The following is a 19,695-nucleotide window of genomic DNA, read 5'->3' on the forward strand; positions in this document are numbered from 1 at the left end:
GAGATGCGTTACTTACCTCCAGTGACCTACGGTTTCGTTGAAGGTACTTTTTTTTTTGCTGTCGGTATAGAAATGCATCATGTCGTCATAAGTTTCTGTAAAATAGTTTATAGCCTTCTTTTCTTTTATTTCCTGGATTTGTAAATGTGTTGTAGCGTCAATAGTGTTTGTAATGTAATTCATAGTTTCGTAACTTGATTATGCCGGCATACGTATCCAGAATATAATATATAATCTTTTTTTTATCCGTTTTTGTTTTCTTTTAATCATGTTCTCTCTTCCTTTTGCTCTCTCCTTTTACCCCCTTCATAAACCATTTACCCTTCCCCTTCCCTCAATGCACGACAGCTTACAGAAAACTCTAGTATAAGTAACCTCCTTGCCTTTCCTCGCTTTCTATTTTTTTATAGCACATATATATTTGCTTCGATAGAAGCAGTAATTTCTCTAGCAGTCTCCATGCAGCTTCATTGGTGGTACATTGCTGTATACCTCACTGACTCACGAAAAAATATGTGTACGGCAGATGCCAAATACCTTTTCGCATTTCACATTAGACAGCTTTACTTTAATGATAGCGTACTGGCGGGGTTAAGGGAAACAGCGTTACCGTTCCGCAAACGAACTTTGCAGGAAGTGAGTTTTAGCACCGCGTGATAGCGTAGTTTGCGTGCCGGACGCTATTCCGTTACGCTTTGAATTTCGCATGCATAATGCACCTAAGTGATTATATCTGTGTGTGCGCCCGGAAAGCACGAGGCAGCGCAACTGAAGCCAAGGGCGCATTGTATTTCGCGTGTCTGCCAATTCGCAGCAAAATCAGTACAAGCTCTACAGGCTGTATACACCAGAACACCGTGCATTCAAAGGGCGCCGCCATATTGATGAGCGCCGGTCGCGCCATCTATCCCAAGCGCCGCGAAGTAGCAGGTCTGGGCTGCCACGCCGGGAGATGCGACCCGGCGCGAAAGCGAAACTTGGGCTTTTTGGCTGGGCGGAAGGCGTGTTTCACGTTTTTTCTAACCTGTCATTTTCGCTGTCTGGATTCAATCAAACTTCAAGACCTCGTGCAAGTCCACAATGGACACACTGAGTGCTGTGCAGACTGCAGAAGCGAATACATCGGGTAGGTACGCTATTACGTTTGTACAAACCGCGCGCTATATGCTAGAACACCTGTGAGCTTTTTGGCACGTAACCTGTGAAGGAATTTACAGCACTGTGTCGGTGCCATATATTATTAAAGCACGCAGAACACTGTCATCTGCACTTTCAGTTTGGTGTTGTTTGTAATGGTCTCTACTGGGTTGGCCGCGCTTGGCAACCAACTGGCGAGGTCGTTTGACTGCCTGGTTAGCAGACGCCTGCCCTTCACCACCTGCACACTGAAAACAAAATAGATGTTATAGTAAGAAGGGCGGTAGTTCTTTCCCATGCCATCACTTTTGCGAAGATATAAAGTCCTCTCAAAATGAAATAGAAAATACACCAGGCCAATTGTATCGTGCAACCACTTAAGAGTACAACATTCAGAACAAAAGCCTACAGCACTCGAACAAGCAGCATATGATGCTAAACCTGCAGTCATTGGAAAATGAGGTACTACAGTAGTTATAATGTTCAACTACATGTGCAGTCAAAGTCCGTATATCAGGGCAAGCATGACAGATGCAGGTGTTGTACAGTTGCACAAACCATGACAGGGCACGTAAAATTACCATCCCTACTTAAAGCTGCATCATCAGGACCCCTTTGCTACAAAACAACAACCGCACCTGCATTTCAAGAAATTAGCCCCACCAGCTGCAGCTACCTGGTACCAGACCTGTTTTGCTTGTGCGAGGCCATCGGATTGTTGGCGCTCCCTTAGAAAAGAAAACAGTAAAAAAAAAACTAGTGAGAACGATCAAAATTTTGTTACAAAATACAAGAATAATTAAGCACCTTATTTTCCTCGCCATATGAACGGAAATATTTTGCGCTTTGCCCCGCATAACAGCCCGCACGCAGTTTAGAGCTCAGGAGGCTCAAATGAATTCGTTACGAATGACACCTGCAACACCAGCTCGTAAAGGTAGGTGCGCTGCAAGAACACCTTCGGCGACGAGTAGTCGTCGTTTACGTTTTTGTGGACGCATGCTACGTGACGAGCAGACTTCGGTTTACTTTCATTAGCAATAACGCTCACCAGCAAGGCCTACAACTTGTCGTTCACACTTAATGGTCATTCCGTGCACCAGCTGCAAGTATCGCTAACCGCAAACTCAACTGTTCCGCTTAACCGTCGGGAGCTCTGCCTGAATGAAAACACGAAAAGGCTTGCTTTTTTGTTATAGCCAAGGCGAAGCACCGGCGCGGGATTCTGCTCTGTAGGCTTGTTGCCCAGAAAGTGCTCGGAGCAAACCTGCGTATTACGTTTGTAGGGCGCAAAGTTGAACGTGGCACCAAAATATACACAGATCGAATACTCACTCGTGCATTTTCACTGGGTTGGTAGTTCTTCCTATTCACTGCAGCTATCCACCGGTGGCGCAGCTTGGCATTCTTCGTTGCGGATGGAAATCGGCGCAGGCTGAAAACACCGCACCGGCACCATTCCCTACGTGTGTTGTGCTCTTCGCAAACAGCGCTAAGCAACCTGCTCCTTTTCCGCTGGTTGTTTTGGCATCCAAACACGACGCAATGATGCCCAGATGACTTCTTCTACTTTGGATCCGTGTGAACGGGCACATTTCCGCACTTTGGAGCCCTAGAGCTGGCGCTTGCCATGTCTACTGGTCGCCGGCGAACACACTTTGGCAGCCCAGTACGCCGGTCGACCGGGCCATAGAGTTACTATACTGACTCTAGAGGACAAGCTACCCATAGGGCCCATGCATTAAAATTGGGAACCTCAAGAGCGCCGCCATGTTGCTACGCGCCGAGGTTGCCAGCTCCTGAGACGCTTGCTAGACTTGGTGACAGTAGTCAGTTTTAATCCGGCAACAGTAGCAGCGTAGCAGCATGGCGTCTCGCTTGAAGTGTTGTGATGTGTGTGTGCGGCCGTGTGTTTGGGCTTCATAAGTCGGTTCTTTATTCTATGTTGCGGGATGGTGTGGGTGTGGTCCATGTTGGCCGTAGAACTGGCAGTTATGCAACCGAGGGATGATCCTGTTCAAGCTTCTGGCGGTATGCGGTTTTCAGCGGTCACGCCTGTTGCATGAGTGTCACTCGACGACGTTACGAGCTCGAAGCTGTGGTCAGATTCCTCGTTGGCGTTCCGTACTTATCTTCGCACGGGCGCGGTATGTTGCAAAAGCCGCTTTCGCGATCTATCGTCGTGACGATAGATCGGGTTTTTTATTATTATAAGTAATGATCCAGCTGTAGGGCACATGTAACCGACAAACGGAAGTCTCAGGAGAGCACCTGAGATGGTAGTAGAGCAGGCGGCGCAGGAACTCCAGGGCACCCGAGGGACAGTGGGGGGATCAAAGCTCGAAGCAGAACGGTACGTAGGTTGGGGCCGCCGAGGCAGGTGTGTGCCAGGGAGTGTTCGCACGGACAGCTCCCCTGGCACGCGCAGCCGTGCCTCGCAAGGTCGAGATACTTTAAAGGCACCTGCGCCCATGGTCTTTCTTTTGCCTCGGCGCAGTGAGCACGATTAACGAGAATAATGTGGAGGGCATCCGGTGCAGTCGCGAATGCATCATGACAAATGTAGCTCGCGTCGCCTGGCGTCTGTAGTAATATCAGAGTTGGTGGTATGAACTTTATGCATAATACGTTTTGTTACGGTACCTCAACGGAATTGGTCTAGAGGACGGTGTTGGTACATTTTTTCGTACCGCCCTAATCCTATACCCCCACTACAAACACACACATACCCCCTTTTTTTATGTATACATACAATTCCTTGCCATGACGGATCATAGCCTCCTTTATTTTTGAAAAATAGAGGAGGCTATGGACCGATTGACCAGTTCAAGTTGTCAACTTGTCAGTAACTGTCGTAGGAATCACTGTAATAAACATAATTCCACGATCGGATTGTTTACTTTCATTTTTTGTTGTAACACTGAGGACTACATAGAACTTTATTTTGTATATGTGAGAGAAGTATGTGGATATCACGAGCTTAAGCCAATGTGCGATACACAGACAAAGCAGCTGCTACAACATGAACTGCATTGAGGGCCACACAACACATACGTAATTAAAGGTGCAAAATATAGGGGGAAGCTTCAAAATACGCTCTGTAGCACTGCAAAGTATAACATATATTGTATGTGTACAATAAATGTTCAAAAATACAATGCATCAATGTACCATTTGCCTTCAAGTTTATTATGAAGTTCAAGTTTACTGAAGTTTATTATGAGCATATGTACAACAGGGATCAACTAACACACCCGCAGTCGAGGTGGCTGTTCGAGGTGTGCTGGCTGCCTCAGTGTAAGAAAAAGAAATTGGGTAAATGTCGACACCAGTGCCACTGCTTCTTGCCTCTGACCTGCACGTGCCTCTGCGGCATCTTTGTGCACAAGTGTGCTGGCGTGGTGAGGCGTAGGAGTCATCCGAGAGAAAGAGTATTGTTTACATGGAGGAGTGGCTGTTCACATTGCCTGTCACTTTCCCTCAAATGTTTCCTTGGCGACTAGGGTGACACACCCGCAGTCAAGGTGGCTGTTCGAGGTGTGCTGGCTGCCTAAACGAAATAAAAAGAAATTAGATGAATGTCGATACCAGTGCTATTGCTTATTGCCTCTTACCTGCATTTGCCTCCACGGCCTCTTGGTTTGCGGAGTCTGTATGAGGGAGCTGCTGTGGCTAGGCGTAGGCATTGTCTAAGCAAAAAGAAAAGGCCATTTAAATGGGGAATTATGGAAATAAATGCAGTTGTCTCTGCTTCTTGCACGCTTCTTGCCTAAAAGAGCACTTTGACTGCTTCTGCTTTTTACCTGCAGGTGTTGTTGCGAGATCCTTAGTATGGCTGCGTGCAGCATTGTAACACTTGGTGGAGGCATTTGAAGTGGTAGCCAAAAATATAAAGAATCATCCTTGTCTGCACGAATGCTTTCAATTTCTAAATGCAGTGGTAACTATCACTATTGGTGCAAGGCCCCCCCACATCTATGCGGCAAGTGCCATAGCTCGAAACTGAATTGTTCCTTTATGTTTCACAAGGCATCTGATATGTCCACATTAGATGTGATGTGTTTGTTTTTATTTATCCCAGTGTGGAGAGAGCATCATTAAATGGCTGAAATACTATAGCGCCTAACAGACGACACAAGAAGAGACACGGACGAGCGCTTATGTCCGTGTCTCTTCTTCTTGTGTCGTCTGTTTGGCGCTATAGTACTTCAGTAATATGCAGCAACTAGCCCAACAAAAAGTTCTGCTGAAATATCATTAAATGTTTTGTTTATTTTTGCGTGTCTTGTTTTTTGGTTTATTTCTGAATTTATCATGATGCTAAAGTGACTTATGTAATGGCAATCAGCTTTTGTTTTGCAGAAAAACAATGCATTTCCTGACCCATTCTTTGACATCCCCTCACTCGCATAATTTTGCAGAGTATTCTACCTATATTGACTTGCTTGACCTCCACTAAAGGGTCTTGCATTTTTAAATACGACTCTTTCCTTAAAATAATTCGACACTTCTCATAATTTCTGTACCTTGGGCTTCTGATACTCTGCATTCACTATTTTTGCTTGTTTCTGACTAGAAATGTCTTCTTTAATTTAGAGCTTACATTTTACCTTTGGAACACACGGAAGGGCTTGCCATTGCATATCTGCATAAAAGGGAAACATGTTTCATTAAACATTTGCAAAATCCCATTGAAGATTGATGAATGCAGCTTGCAGTGTGATATGACTGAATGAGCCATAAAAGTAACTCATCTCACTTGGTAAATGAAAGCACATATTAGTGTGATGCACAAGATACGTTACACTAACGTGGTGGGTTCTCTTGCTTATAAAGCAAAATAATCGGTGCGCGAGAAAAAAATTATTTTTGCATAACCCTTGTACACACTGACTTAAGGAAAATGAGCTGGAGCTGTCCACATGATGTACTTATTTTACCTGCGAGTATGGTCAACAAAAATGTGTCCCAGCTGCTTAGTGGTATTCCGGATTATGTCAGTATTGCATATGTGCCTGTTGTCGAAAATAATTGAATTTTGAAAGTGCTCGCAGGGATCTGATGTGCATGTCTGCAGTTTATGGGTACATGTAAAAGACTCAGCATCAAGTGCAAGTGAACGGTCCCACTGGCCCGGAGTCGATCATGCAAATAGATTCGCTGCACAAATTTGTGACCAGAAAAGATATGCTACATGAAATGGCATACAAGGAAGTGTTGAAAATATTGCACAGTTAATAAAACGCCTAAGCTATTAATATGTGGCTTGATGCACTCGTTATGCAAAACGGAGGTGAGGCGTGCAGACAGGAAACAAGAGTAGAGTATTTACAAGCAAACAACACGCGCGCCGCCCACTTCTCTACTCTTGTGTCCTGTCTGCACGCCCCACCTCTGTTTTGCATAATGAATCCTTACGAACTAGCTCAGCTTTCTGTCGTTCTAAGTCTCGATGCACTCTATTTCGTCCGCATTAGGCACTCGCCTCTTGATTACTTCGTGGCACAGAAATACTCGGTCATCAGGCTGTTTTTCTGCTGTGGCCTTTGTAGAAGCATGATTGTTCAAAGTGCAACAATTAAACAGATTCTTTGAGTTGCTTGTGGCTTCGCCAGTACAATTCCGGTGCGCTGGTCCGCCTGTCCAGCAATTTCCTACTGAAGGGAAACCTGCAAATAAAAACACCGCTCCGCATGCAGAAAAATGCTCTACTGTGACGCTTCTCGAACGATTGTGATGTACCACAAGAGCTGCCTACTCGCGTGATATTCTCAACAAGGAGATAAATTCGTTTACTTACATGTGAAGGTATATATGCCAGACCACTTCGGGGCTTCGGTGGCACATAAGGCACGAGTGTGTAGCGTCCGATGTCGACGCGCGATCGCATGTCAAACGAAACTACTACGCATCCAAAAAACAGATTCGAAACCGAAATTCGCGTCATCCTTTATTGCATGAATGCGTACATCGTGATTTACATAAGTCACGGACTTAGCGATCGCTTTCTGTAAACTTAATATTAACGTACCACCTTCATAAAGCCATCAGGTATGCGTTTTTAGGTGACAAAGCATAAGGTGACCTGTACTTGTTCTCAGCTCTTTCAATAGTAATTGCGCTGGCCACATTGACCAGTAGCAACAGGGCGGCGCCCTAGAGGTTCCCACTTTTCCGGCCCAGCTTTTCCTCTAGAGTTGTTCTACTAACTCTATGGACCGGGCAACCCGGGTGCGAGAGTATGCGTTCGGTTAGTCTGGGTGCGAGACTAGCGTGTTCTGGTCTATACTATAGTCTCAGAGGCCACATGCCGTCGTCGCGCCTATTTGCCAGCGTCACTGATAGGTGACGCTGGTATCTCAAAGGTTTTACTCATAGGTCACAGTAAAATTGATTATGAAGAACGACTGAGGAATATGGGAAAAAGTAAATGGGCTATGAGAGTGTTGAGGTATCTGTACAGAAAAAAAACTTTGATTCACACTGGAGGAAAAGAACTAGGAAGCTTACCAGCAAGTGTACGGCCTGGAGATTGAGCAACACAGCAACAAAGCGGAAAGTCAGAGAGGCTGAAATAATCTCATGAGTGGCGGCAATGGAAAAGAAACCAGCCATGAGTAGCTACTTAAGAGAAAAAACGAAATCGAGAAAGAAACAATTTGTGATAACTCAAAGGGAAGCTCATTACTTTTCGAAGCGAGATCGGTATGCCTTAGAACACGCACCTATAAAGCGAGATGTAAAAGGAAGAAGAAGCATGTGCTTGCTGCGGTTAAGCTAGGGAAACGATGGAGCATGTTTTATTAGAATGTGAAGACAGACGTCTTCACAGCGGTCGATTTAGGCACCACTGGCCTCATTGAAGCCCTTGCGTTCAGCGAAAACAGCGGAAAAAGTGCACATGTCCGCAATGTACATTAGCAAGAGGCGACTGAAAGATTGGTGGAAGAAAAGTAGGGAAACGACATAAAACGGAGGCGTACAAAAGCAAAGTTCACAATAGGGAGTCAGAAAATTTGGTTGTAGGAGTTCATCGTGGGTTTTTTTTTCTTTTTCTTTTTTTTCTTTTGAACCTAGGTAGGAAATTAGGCAGTATAATAGGAAGAGCTTGGTGGCGCAACCAACCGCCCCGTTCCAAAGGGGACGCTCATAACATCCATCCATCCAGTTTATATTAAAGGGTAGGCCGCCATGCAACAGCTTTTTTGGGAGGACCCATAGAGGCATTGTAGGCAAAGACGGTCCTGGAGCCCGATAGGCGCCAGGGTTCAAGAACCATAGTGTGAGGAGAAGAAATAGACGTAAACACCAGCGCTAATTTAATTCAGGCATAGGGTATATTAGCATGTACGTTGGCAGGAATAGGCTGATGTAGGAGGAAACAGATGAGCAGTTAAGGCAGGAGAAGCTGATCGTATACGGGTTAATGGAGTCATCTTAAGGGCACGAACTAACCACCGTGTAATCCTGACTATCCATGGAAATATTGCAGAAGAACAGAGGACAGCAGAAAGGGAGTTGTAATTGGGGCATTCATTCATAAAAGTGCGAATTGACAAAGGGTGAAACAGGAATGCAAGGAATAAATATGGCTAAAAGGCAAAGTGACAGGGAAGCAGGCACTATTTGGCTTTGTACATCTGTCGACAGTAGTAAATGCCAAAGAGGAAAAAAAAGGTAAAATACGTAGCAAGTGACATTAATGATCTAGGAGGTGGGTGCGAGATAATTATACTAGGAGACGTTAACGCACTCATACAAGATATGTAAGGGTACAAAGACTCAAAAGGCAACATGCTGCGGGATATGTGTGAAAGGCAAGACTCAGTTATGTACACTAGTACTGATATGTGTGAAGGGCACATAATATGGGACGTAGGAAGCCTGCATTCGACGATAGATTATGCACTAATGTCACATAGGATGTATAATAGGCTAGGGATACTGAACACACACGATGGTAAACAACCAGATAAGATTTTTTTTACTCGGAAAAGCAACTGGAACTAGCAACCAAACAAACTGAGCAAGTAATTTCTGAGGATACTAAAACAAAATGCACATACGCAAGTTTAACAGGGCTGTTTGAGGTAGAGGTGGCTAAAAGAAGACGCAAACCAAAGAGCTGGTGGGATGAGGAGGTTAAGAACGCCACAGAGAAATATCAGGAATCCTCCAGAGAATACAGATATTCTAACCAGTGGGGTAAACCAGAAGAGAGACAAAATGGGAGGAAGACAGGGAGGTTTGCCAGTGTAATAGGCTACCCTATGCTAAGGAAAGGGCTAAAGGAAATAAAAAGAGAAAGAAAAAGCATGTGTAGAAAGCAAATGGCATAACTTCTTAAACTATATAAGGGAAACATCCCATTTGATCAATGAGAAGATTAGAAGAAAGGGGACCAAGTAGATGTCACAAGTAAGCAAAAATGGTAGAAAAGCAGCTAAGAAATTTTGAAAACTACTGAATTCCTTGAGTAATGAGACGAATCGCGAGCAGAGGTTTAGAGCTACAGATGAAAGTGTTCGCCTAGAAGGGGATGATGCAGTGGGACGTATAAGAACAATGGTGACAGAAACATTTCAAGAGCATAGAAACATTCCATGTACTTAATCAGACGAGGATAGGCCAGTTAGTGTAGTGGCTCCGCTTGAATAAAGAAAGTGGGAAAGGGCATAGAAGAGAGTTCCTAAAAGCACGTCAACAGGTCTTGATGGCATCACAATTATATTAAAGACATTGGACCCAAAGTGTAAGCAAACATTAGGTGAGGTAGTGAGCAAAACGATATAGAAGGTCAAGCCCCCGATAGGGGTCTTGACCTTCTATATCTTATATATCCTCTATATCTTCTTTCATCTTCTATATAGATGAAAGCATCTAACCCTACAGCTAGAATAGAACTGGCAGAACTTTCGAAGTTAATCAACAAGCTTAAGACAGCTGACATAAGGAAGTCTAATATGGATAGAATTGAACATGCTCTCAGGAACGGAGGAAACCTAAAAACAGTGAAGAAGAAACTAGGAATTGGCAAGAATCAGATGTATGCGTTAAGAGACAAAGCCGGCAATATCATTACTAATATGGATGAGATAGTTCAAGTGGCTGAGGAGCTCTATAGAGATTTATACAGTACCAGTGGCACCCACGACGATAATGGAAGAGAAAATAGTCTAGAGGAATTCGAAATCCCGAAGGTAACGCCGGAAGAAGTAAAAACCTTAGGAGATATGCAAAGGGGGAAGGCAGCTGGGGAGGATCAGGTAACAGCAGATTTGTTGAAGGATGGTGGACAGATTGTTCTAGAGAAACTGGCCACCCTGTATGCGCAATGCCTCATGACCTCGACCGTACCGGAATCTTGGAAGAACTCTAACATAATCCTAATCCATAAGAAAGGGGACGCCAAAGACTTGAAAAATTATAGAGCGATCAGCTTACTGTGCGTTGCCTACAAACTATTTACTAAGGTAATCGCAAATAGAATCAGGAACACCTTAGACTTCTGTCAAGCAAAGGACCAGGCAGGATTCCGTAAAGGCTATTCAACAATAGATCATATTCACACTATCAATCAGGTGATAGAGAAATGTGCGGAATATAACCAACCCTTATATATAGCTTTCATTGATTACGAGAAAGCGTTTGATTCCGTCGAAACGTCAGCAGTCATGGAGGCATTACGGAATCAGGGTGTAGACGAGCCGTATGTAAAAATACTGAAAGATATCTATAGCGGCTCCACAGCCACCGTAGTCCTCCATAAAGCAAGCAACAAAATCCCAATAAAGAAAGGCGTCAGGCAGCGAGATACGATATCTCCAATGCTATTCACAGCGTGTTTACAGGAGGTATTCAGAGACCTCGATTGGGAAGAATTGGGGATAAAAGTTAATGGAGAATACGTTGGTACCTTGCGATTCGCTGATGATATTGCCTTGCTTAGTAACTCAGGGGACCAATTGCAATGCATGCTCACTGACCTGGAGAGGCAAAGCAGAATAGTTGGTCTAAAAATTAATATGCAGAAAACTAAAGTAATGCTTTACAGTCTCGGGAGAGAACAGCAATTTACAATAGTCAGCGAGGCACTGGAAGTCGTAAGCGAATACATCTACATAGGGCAGGTAGTGACGGCGGATCCGGATCATGAGACGGAAACAATCAGAAGAATAAGGATAGGCTGGGGTGCGTTTGGCAGGCATTCTTAAATCATGAACAGCAGCTTGCCATTATCCCTCAAGAGAAAAGTATATAATAGCTGTGTCTTACCAGTACTCACCTACGGGGCAGAAGCCTGGAGGCTTACGAAAAGGGTTCTACTCAAATTGAGGACGACGCAACGAGCTATGGAAAGAAGAATGATAGGTGTAACGTTAAGGGATAAGAAAAGAGCAGATGTGGTGAGGGAACAAGCGCGAGTTAATGACATCTTAGTTGAAATCAAGAAAAAGAAATGGGCATGGGCAGGACATGTAATGAGGAGGGAAGATAACCGATGGTCATTAAGGGTTACGGACTGGATTCCAAGGGAAGGGAAGCGTAGCAGGGGGCGGCAGAAAGTTAGGTGGGCGGATGAGATTAAGAAGTTTGCAGGGACGGCATGGCCACAATTAGTACATGACCGGGGTTGTTGGAGAAGTATGGGAGAGGCCTTTGCCCTGCAGTGGGCGTAACCAGGCTGATGATGATGATGATTATGATGATGATGATGATTATGATGATGATGATGATGAAGCAGAGTGAGTGTGATATATTAGTGAAAAGGGGGACGAAGCTGCCATAAACAACTACTGTCCCATTATAGTGACATTGTTTTACAGGATGATGATGCAGATTATAAAGGACAGACTGCAGACATGGGTGCTAGGGGAACTACAAAATGGGTTCCGGAAAGAAGGGAGGCTTGACGGCAATCGGTTCTTATTGACACAGTGTGTCAAAATAGCAGAAAAGGAGCACAGGCCCCTCTGTCTTGCATTTACGGATATCAAGGGAGCTTATGACAGTGTTATTCAAGAGGATTGTGGGACATACCGGTCACACTAGATGTAAAAAATGGAGTAACTAATCTCTTAAAATATATCTATATAAGTAACAAGGTGCTTATAAAATAAAAATAACAGGTATCTGGGCCAATAGAAATACAGCGTGGGCTTATGCCCTCTGTCACCTTTGTTGTTCATGATGCACATACAAGGATTAGATACCAAATTAGGGAGGAGCGGAATTGGCTTCAACCTTTCTTTTTTCAAGCAAGAAGAATGGATTATTACCAGGATGGATTTACGCGGATGATATAGTACTAATGGCTGACAACAAGGAAGATTGGCAGGGATTGCTGGACATCTGCGGTAAAGAGGAAGATAGATTAGGTTTCACGTTGAGTAAGAAAAATCGGCAGTCATGATTTTTATTCATAAGCAGGGCCGCGAGCATGGGGTACAGGAGCTTACGCTGGAGATGGTGCCTAACACAAATATCTTGGCATGTGGATATATAATTGTGCTGGAAAGGTAGCAGGAATGCAGCCGTGATAGAAAATAGGGCCATGCGGAATTACAATAGATAAGAACTGGTTACAAGGACTTGTAAAGGTCATGATTGTGATGGTTCCTAGTCGGACTTTCGGCAATGCGGTCCTGTGTATGAGGCCAGAAGATCGAGCAAGGTTGGAAATTAAGCAACAAGGGGTAGGTTCAATACTTCCACGAACGCTTTAATATTCTCCCATGTGCTTGGAGATTTAGATAGGTGCAGTAATTGTGCAGTGCCTCAGTGACCGCTTGCGAAGCTCAAAAGAGCCTGAAAGTTTACAGGTGACAACAAAAAGTTTTCACATATTCAATTCATAATATAGGGTGCCATAACGGAGGGAACAACAAAGCAGGCGGATATGCGCGCTCATTACTTAAAAGTTCGTTAGCGTGAAATGAGAATTGTGTTATGTAAAGTAAGATACATTACACATTTGTCTTTATACGAGGCATCTAAACTATTCTTTCTTGAGCTGCGTCAACAAACTGATAATTTTAAAAACGCACCTTAACGTGGACCATTGCTGTTCTAAAAAAAAGAAAGAAGCACATTTGAAGTGCCAGTAGACGAAAATTCACTTGAGCTCCACTAGCTTCCTGACCACGAGCACAAAGATTCCGAAGCTGCATCTACACAAGTTGCGCTTTGTCGTATGGCGTTCTGCCCCCCTTCCATATGATACTTCTCTTTCAGACTGAATGCAAAGACGTGAAGGAAGGTCTTAAAGATGGTTTCTCCTGAAGTTTGTCTAGTGGGTACGTAGTATTGGCGTAGCCAGGAGGTGGCACATCCGACCCCGAATTTCCTGTATTAGTGTGGGGTCATCCCAGCTGCCTCCTCACTCCCCCCTCCCCCGCTTGCTCGTCCCCGAGCAAGGGGCTAACACCCAACACCTAACACCTAACACCCGGAAAAAAAAAAAACTTCTGGCTACGCAACTGGTAGGTAGACAGCGTCAAGCCTGTTGAAAGGCTTCTTTCCTGCGTCTACCATATAGTGCCACCGATACTGAAATGAACGACGTATACGCACACTGTAGCCAGAAGGTCTGCGAAAGAGGTGGGAGAGAAGATCTACGTAATGTTTACACGTCGAGGCGCTCGTACGCCATGTATGCGTGACGTTGCATATTTTTTTTTACCTCCAGGTGTCATTTGCCCCGCTGAAAGAATATTTAGTTACAATGAAGAACCTGTTATCAGGTGACAGGGGTCTCAGTTCACTCTTCGTATAGAAGCGTTAGCGTCTAACGTTTGGAAAGGAGTATCTCATAGCGGTTGCATCCCTGCAATTTTTTTTTTATAGGGATAGCATTGGTCTTGAAATATCTTGAAGGTTTCTCATGGCAAATATGTTTGGTGGCTGCTTCTGTGCAGGGTTTGACTGTCGCGCTCACCGGTGTGGCTCTGCTGGACCTTGTGGAAATCTACGACGCCAGTGTCTCAAGCGTATCCTATCTGATCACTACGCGTGGCATCGGCAACCTCATAGGCTCTCTGTTAGGTATGTATGAGCGCTTAAGCAGAATTGACTTTTCGCTGTCGAAAAAAAAATACAACTGTATGTGCCCCATATCCCCATGCGTGCAACAGTCTATATATGATCCAGTGAGGTATTGTAATGAGCCACTTGATTACGAAGTATAGCGGAACACTGCACTGCCACGCGAAACCGAGCAGCCGTCCTGCAAAGGTTTTCTTATTGTAAAGGTCATTCAACAGTTGTAAGTTTGCACATCCCCTTGTGTCCTGCGTCTAAATCTTCAGATCCAGTCCTTATGCACGCATTACAGCACCGCGTTGTGCTGCGCTCCATATGACCACATGAAATCTTATATAACTTATGTTCACATTATTACACGGCCAATAAAATGCCGTTGGCTGCAGGAAGATCTTGGCTTGTGAGTTTCGCCAGCAATCCCTGCGCTCGAGCGCCGCTTATGACAAGAGCTTAAGAAATCGGGGAACAAGATGCGGGGAACGAAAATCGGGGAGCGAAAGAAGTGCGAGGAACAGTGCAAACGGGCGAGTCGGGCCCCGGCCCTCCTTGGGAAAATGAGACCTCTCCGCCTGTGCGAATGGATTCGAACATTAACAGCGCGTAGGCGAAAAAAGTTTCCGCTTTCCTATTGCGATGGCATAATAAGTATCCAGTATTAAAGCCATATTACCTGGCTTTAAATGAGAATAGAAGTGAAAATAATGTATGCTCAACAGATACAGAAAAGGGAATGTGCAGTGCAATATTCTTTGAGTATGCGATGCAAGAAAAAAAAACGTTGAAAGGCACAAAAATGGCCCTTTAAGAAATGCCGCCGTACTTTCATAAAGATTCTGTCTACAATGCAATGCATTTAATTAACTGCTATCTGCTAAAATTTTCTCTATTCCTGCGTTTGCTTCCAGAAAAAAGAAACAAATCTCTGAAGCCGTTAATCATCTTTTTACTATAGTCTCCATCACAGGTGAAACATTAACAACGAGGCTGAAACCCCTCTGGTGCAAAGTTACCACTGCAGTTCATGTTGCTTGCTTTTGTTCAATACCGCTCTCCCCCCCCCCCCCCCCGTATTTTACATTTTACTTTGTTTTTGCTTTTTTCCCACGAATACGCAGGCGGAAAACTGTACGACACCTACAACACGCAAGTGATATCGATCCTGACGATGATATTGAGCTCAATCACAGTGCTCATGGTTCCCCTGAGCGGGTACTTGGCAGTCGCACATGTCATGGTGTTCTTCGAAGGCCTCAGCTTGGGCGCATTTGGCACCGGTAAGCACTGTACACTCGCTCAGTTTCCGCGGCAACGCACGTTGCAAACACAACGGATCAGACGTTTTCCTGGTGAACAGAATTTGATGCTTAGAAGACGCTAACAGAAAGTCCTTTAGAGAGGGGGACACATTACCTGAAGCTACGAATGGTACACAGAAAGCAGTAACACTATATTTTATCCTTTGCGTGCAGGCGCCAACGTATGGATCATCAGGATGTGGCCCGAGAACAGTAGCCCAGCCCTCCAGGCTTTCCACTTGGCTTTCGGCATCGGCGGCCTCATCGCGCCATTCATCGCCAAGCCGTTCCTCTCACCAGCCGCCGGAGGCAACTCGAGCAGCATTCTGAACGACACGTTCGGAATGGCCGAACCGGCTTACCTGACGGCAAGCTACAATAGCGACCTCTCGAAAGAACTTCTCGAACTCGGAAGCGAGAGCGAGCACGGTTCGGGCGAGAGTCAAGTTCACTACGCTTTCGCAATTGCCAGTGCCCTAAACGTACTGCTGGTGATCTCGATGATTGTGCTTTACTGCGTAGACAGGGCCGATTTCAAGCCGCAAGAGCCGAGCAACGCGGACGCAGCCGAAGCAGTGATAGCGCAGCCAGCGAGTGCCGTCCGGTTCACCCGCACAGTGCTGGCGATGCTCTGCGCCTACTTGTGCGTCTACGTCGTCCTGGAGTGCTCGTCGTCCGAGATGTTCGCGCCGTTCGCGGTGAAGAGCGACCTGCACTTCACGAAGGAGGCCGCCTCGCGTGTGGTCGCAGTCTTCTTCTTCTGCTTTTCTGCCGGTCGCCTCAGTGCTGCCCTGCTCACGATCAAGGTGTCCGTTTTCTGGATAATCATCGCGTCGCACATCGTCCTGCTTCCCACGGCGGTTGTCCTCGCGATGTGGGGTTCCAGTAGAGCCACGGTGCTGTGGGTGGGCAGCGCCCTAACTGGCTTTGCCCAGGGACCGCTAAACGCGGGAGTTACGGCGTGGACGGCACAGCACATAAGTATCACAAACAAGATGATGTCGCTGGTTGTTGTTACTGGAGGCGTCGGTTCCATGTCCCCGCCTCTTCTCGTGGGTCAGTTCCTCGAAAGCAACCCCGATGTTTTTCTCTACGTGTGCCTCGCTGCCGCTTCGCTCTGTATCGTTGTCTTTGTTACCATGTGCATATACGTGCGAGAGACGACGCGGTCGAATGAAAGCGAAGCGCTGCTCGTCAGCGTAAATCACGGGGCCTCTCAAGACAGTCTTTCTCCTCCTATTCGTTTTTGAGCATCGTAGCGAGTGTGCGTCTTCTCGTACCTCGAAAAAAAGAATGTGTATCTCTTGTGAAAAAGAGTAGCGAACAAACTTTTGCAATGGTACTGGAAACGTGTCAGCCGGGTCAAGAACGAAACAAGGCAATCTTAAGTAAATAATTAGGTGACTTAGGGAAGCACTCTTACGCCGAGTTCCATGTCTTTCGGTACTTTATTTTCTATTCTGGAGAAGCTGGTGTATGTGGTTGGGGAAATAAGGTACCGACCACAACAGCAGTTAATGCTGCACAAGGTCTCTATGTGGTGCGCTTACCGACAAACTTCACCAAAATAGAGCACACATAGGTAATTTTAATATATTGCAGCTCTCACACTACTGAGAAGCTTTCCAAATACATATGTGGCGTAAAAGCGTAGTGATTTAGCTTTGTAATCATTGTTCAGGTGCTGTCGCCATTTGATTTGTTGAGTTTGCATTTTCACCTTTGGTAACAGCTGCAACCCACTGTCTTTTCCAAAGTATTGCGAAACATGGTCAAAAACACCATATTTTTCAAGAAAGAAAAATAATGAAAGAAGTGCTGGACATATGACTGACTCGATAAGGCGGCCTTTGCCACTTTACGGAATCACTTTCGGAAAAAATATGAATTTCACGCAATGTCATATGCAATCGTTGTTCATCGGAATTGCAGTTCGAAGTGTTCCGTTTATGGGCGTGCTAATAACTGGACTTCCTACAGGTAGGATGAAAACTGGGCCTCTTGCTCTGTGCTCTCGCTTATAGGCTTCTCTGGTACATTACTCCATGGAGTGCTGCGCTCATGTTTTGTTTTCTGTTCTTTTTATTTTTTTTATCGTCACCAACAGGCTGGATGAGCTACATGCTGACAGCGTCAGTGAGAGCGTACAATCCCTTGTGACTTGCTATAAGACAGCAGATTATGAAATTAAAGTTATGCAGTTCTTATGGGCACTGCTGAAAGTACCCCATAACGGAGACGCAACACTCCCCTGCGCGCGCACAACATTTGAACGTGCACCGCGCATACCAGCGAAGCTTCGCTGTGCTGGGGCTTAAGTGCACTCTCGTGGCATATTCGGGTGGTCGTCACAGAGGGCTCTGGACACGCTACGTACGTAGCGGGGTGCAAAACATATTTGAATCTTTAGTATAAGAATAACCGTACAATGAATTTATAATCCTGCTTTGTTATCACCAGTGCAACCCAGTAATGCTAGAATAACGCTTAGTTGCTCTTCCGCACGACTTTCTTGGGACTGCGACAGCGTTCTGAAACAACCACTCGAATATGCCCTTATAGTCTCATTGTATCTATGACGGCTTCAGCTATGAGTGAATTAATAAATTTACTTCTCCTGTTTACAACAGAAAAAAGGCAGAAGCCAAAGGTCGCATGGTCTGACTAAAGCTTCTGCTCCGACAGTACTGCCCGCAAGCCGTACGCAGCCCACAAATCACAGACATGCAGAAATTAAATCGGATGTCGCGATATAGTACGTTGTTTCTTTCTTTGCTAAAAAAAGAACACGTACAAAAAAAAGACAAAGAAATGACCGAATATACTCAAGCTACAACTTATGTAAAAGTACAACTCTAAATTGAAAAGGAAGGAAAAGTAAGAGAAAAAAAGGAGACAATATAACTGACAGTTTATACTACTTCTTCATTCGGGCAAACTCATTATTGTTCGCAATGAGAAGAAATTTATAGAATTTATTAGAATCTTCCGTAATTTCGTAATCATAATCATGTAGGCGATTTAATAGTGAAGTTGACTGATAACTGACTAGTTGATTTCAGCTGTCTCGAGGTCGAATTGTTTGTTTAGCGACATACAGATTGTACAGCATCTCATGAAGCGAAAATTTATGTGCTTGGGAGTGGAAGAATCGAAAACCTCAGGAAAATTTACAATTTACCGCTTCGAGGAGGCCCTTTTTTTCATCGTTATAAAGAGAATCACTGCAACGTGTACATTATCGCTGAGGTCATAGGTGGATGGAAAGTGTTCATTTGCCCGGAGGGGGAGGCGGGAGCTGAGTCTCGACCAGCTTTCCGAAGCTTCTACATATTTCACACACACACACACACACACACACACACACACACACACACACACACACACACACACACACACACACACACACACACACACACACACACACACACACACACACACACACACACACACACACACACACACACACACACACACACACACACACACACACACACACACACACACACACACACACACACACACACACACACACACACACACACACACACACACACACACACACACACACACACACACACACACACACACACACACACACACACACACACACACACACACACACACACACACACACACACACACACACACACACACACACACACACACACACACACACACACACACACACACACACACACACACACACACACACACACACACACACACACACACACACACACACACACACACACACACACACACACACGCACACGCGCACACACGCGCACACACGCGCACACACGCGCACACGCGCACACGCGCACACGCGCACACGCGCACACACACACACACACACACACACACACACACGCGCGCACACACACACACACATCTTTTAGTAACAGTTGCACTTGAAGAAACTTCGTTTGACCTCGAAGAATTGTTCACTGAAGTGACGGCTTTATATGAGTATTTACAAGGCCTTATGGAGACAGCTCCATTTCATAGTGCGAGTCCTCCTGCTCTACCAGGAACCTGGCGTCTCTCGGTGGTATGATCTTCCTTCGTGTAATTGTCTTAGATTTCGCCATCGCTATTACTGCTTCGCCTTCCAGGAAAAACGGCAGCCTCTCTCTCTCACTCTCTCTTTCTCTCTCTCCCTCTCTCTCACTCTCTCTTTCTCTCTCCCTCTCCCTCTCTCTCTCTTTTTCGTCCTTTT

General features: G+C 45.2%; 1 protein-coding gene and 1 long non-coding RNA gene across 5 annotated transcripts in view; one reads left to right on the forward strand and one right to left on the reverse strand.

The window, feature by feature from the left end:
• Nucleotides 1–18,783, forward strand: part of LOC135920917 (sodium-dependent glucose transporter 1A-like) — a 116,310-nt gene extending 97,527 nt beyond the window's left edge. The window contains exons 1-4 of one of the 3 annotated variants that reach the window (XM_070522872.1): nucleotides 7–43; nucleotides 14,055–14,181; nucleotides 15,294–15,452; nucleotides 15,648–18,783. In XM_070522872.1, coding sequence (XP_070378973.1) covers nucleotides 15,344–15,452; nucleotides 15,648–16,723 — 1,185 coding nt within the window. In that variant the 5' untranslated portion in view covers nucleotides 7–43; nucleotides 14,055–14,181; nucleotides 15,294–15,343 and the 3' untranslated portion in view covers nucleotides 16,724–18,783. Of the gene's footprint in view, nucleotides 1–6; nucleotides 44–14,054; nucleotides 14,182–15,293; nucleotides 15,453–15,647 lie in introns of those variants that run through there. The other 2 variants (XM_065455205.1, XM_065455195.1) reach the window with 2 other exon arrangements.
• LOC135920908 (uncharacterized) lies at nucleotides 4,306–7,008 on the reverse strand. 2 transcript variants are annotated; one of them, XR_010570358.2, is made up of 4 exons: nucleotides 6,938–6,999; nucleotides 5,748–5,782; nucleotides 4,752–4,826; nucleotides 4,306–4,687 (listed from the first exon to the last, which is right to left on the reverse strand). It is a non-coding gene; the product is annotated as an uncharacterized lncRNA (long non-coding RNA). The 2 variants fall into 2 exon arrangements; XR_010570357.2 differs by having other exon boundaries at nucleotides 5,748–7,008.
• Nucleotides 18,784–19,695: the final 912 nt, after the last annotated feature.

This window comes from Dermacentor albipictus, chromosome 8 (assembly GCF_038994185.2).
Source record: "Dermacentor albipictus isolate Rhodes 1998 colony chromosome 8, USDA_Dalb.pri_finalv2, whole genome shotgun sequence".
Lineage (NCBI taxonomy): Eukaryota > Metazoa > Arthropoda > Arachnida > Ixodida > Ixodidae > Dermacentor > Dermacentor albipictus.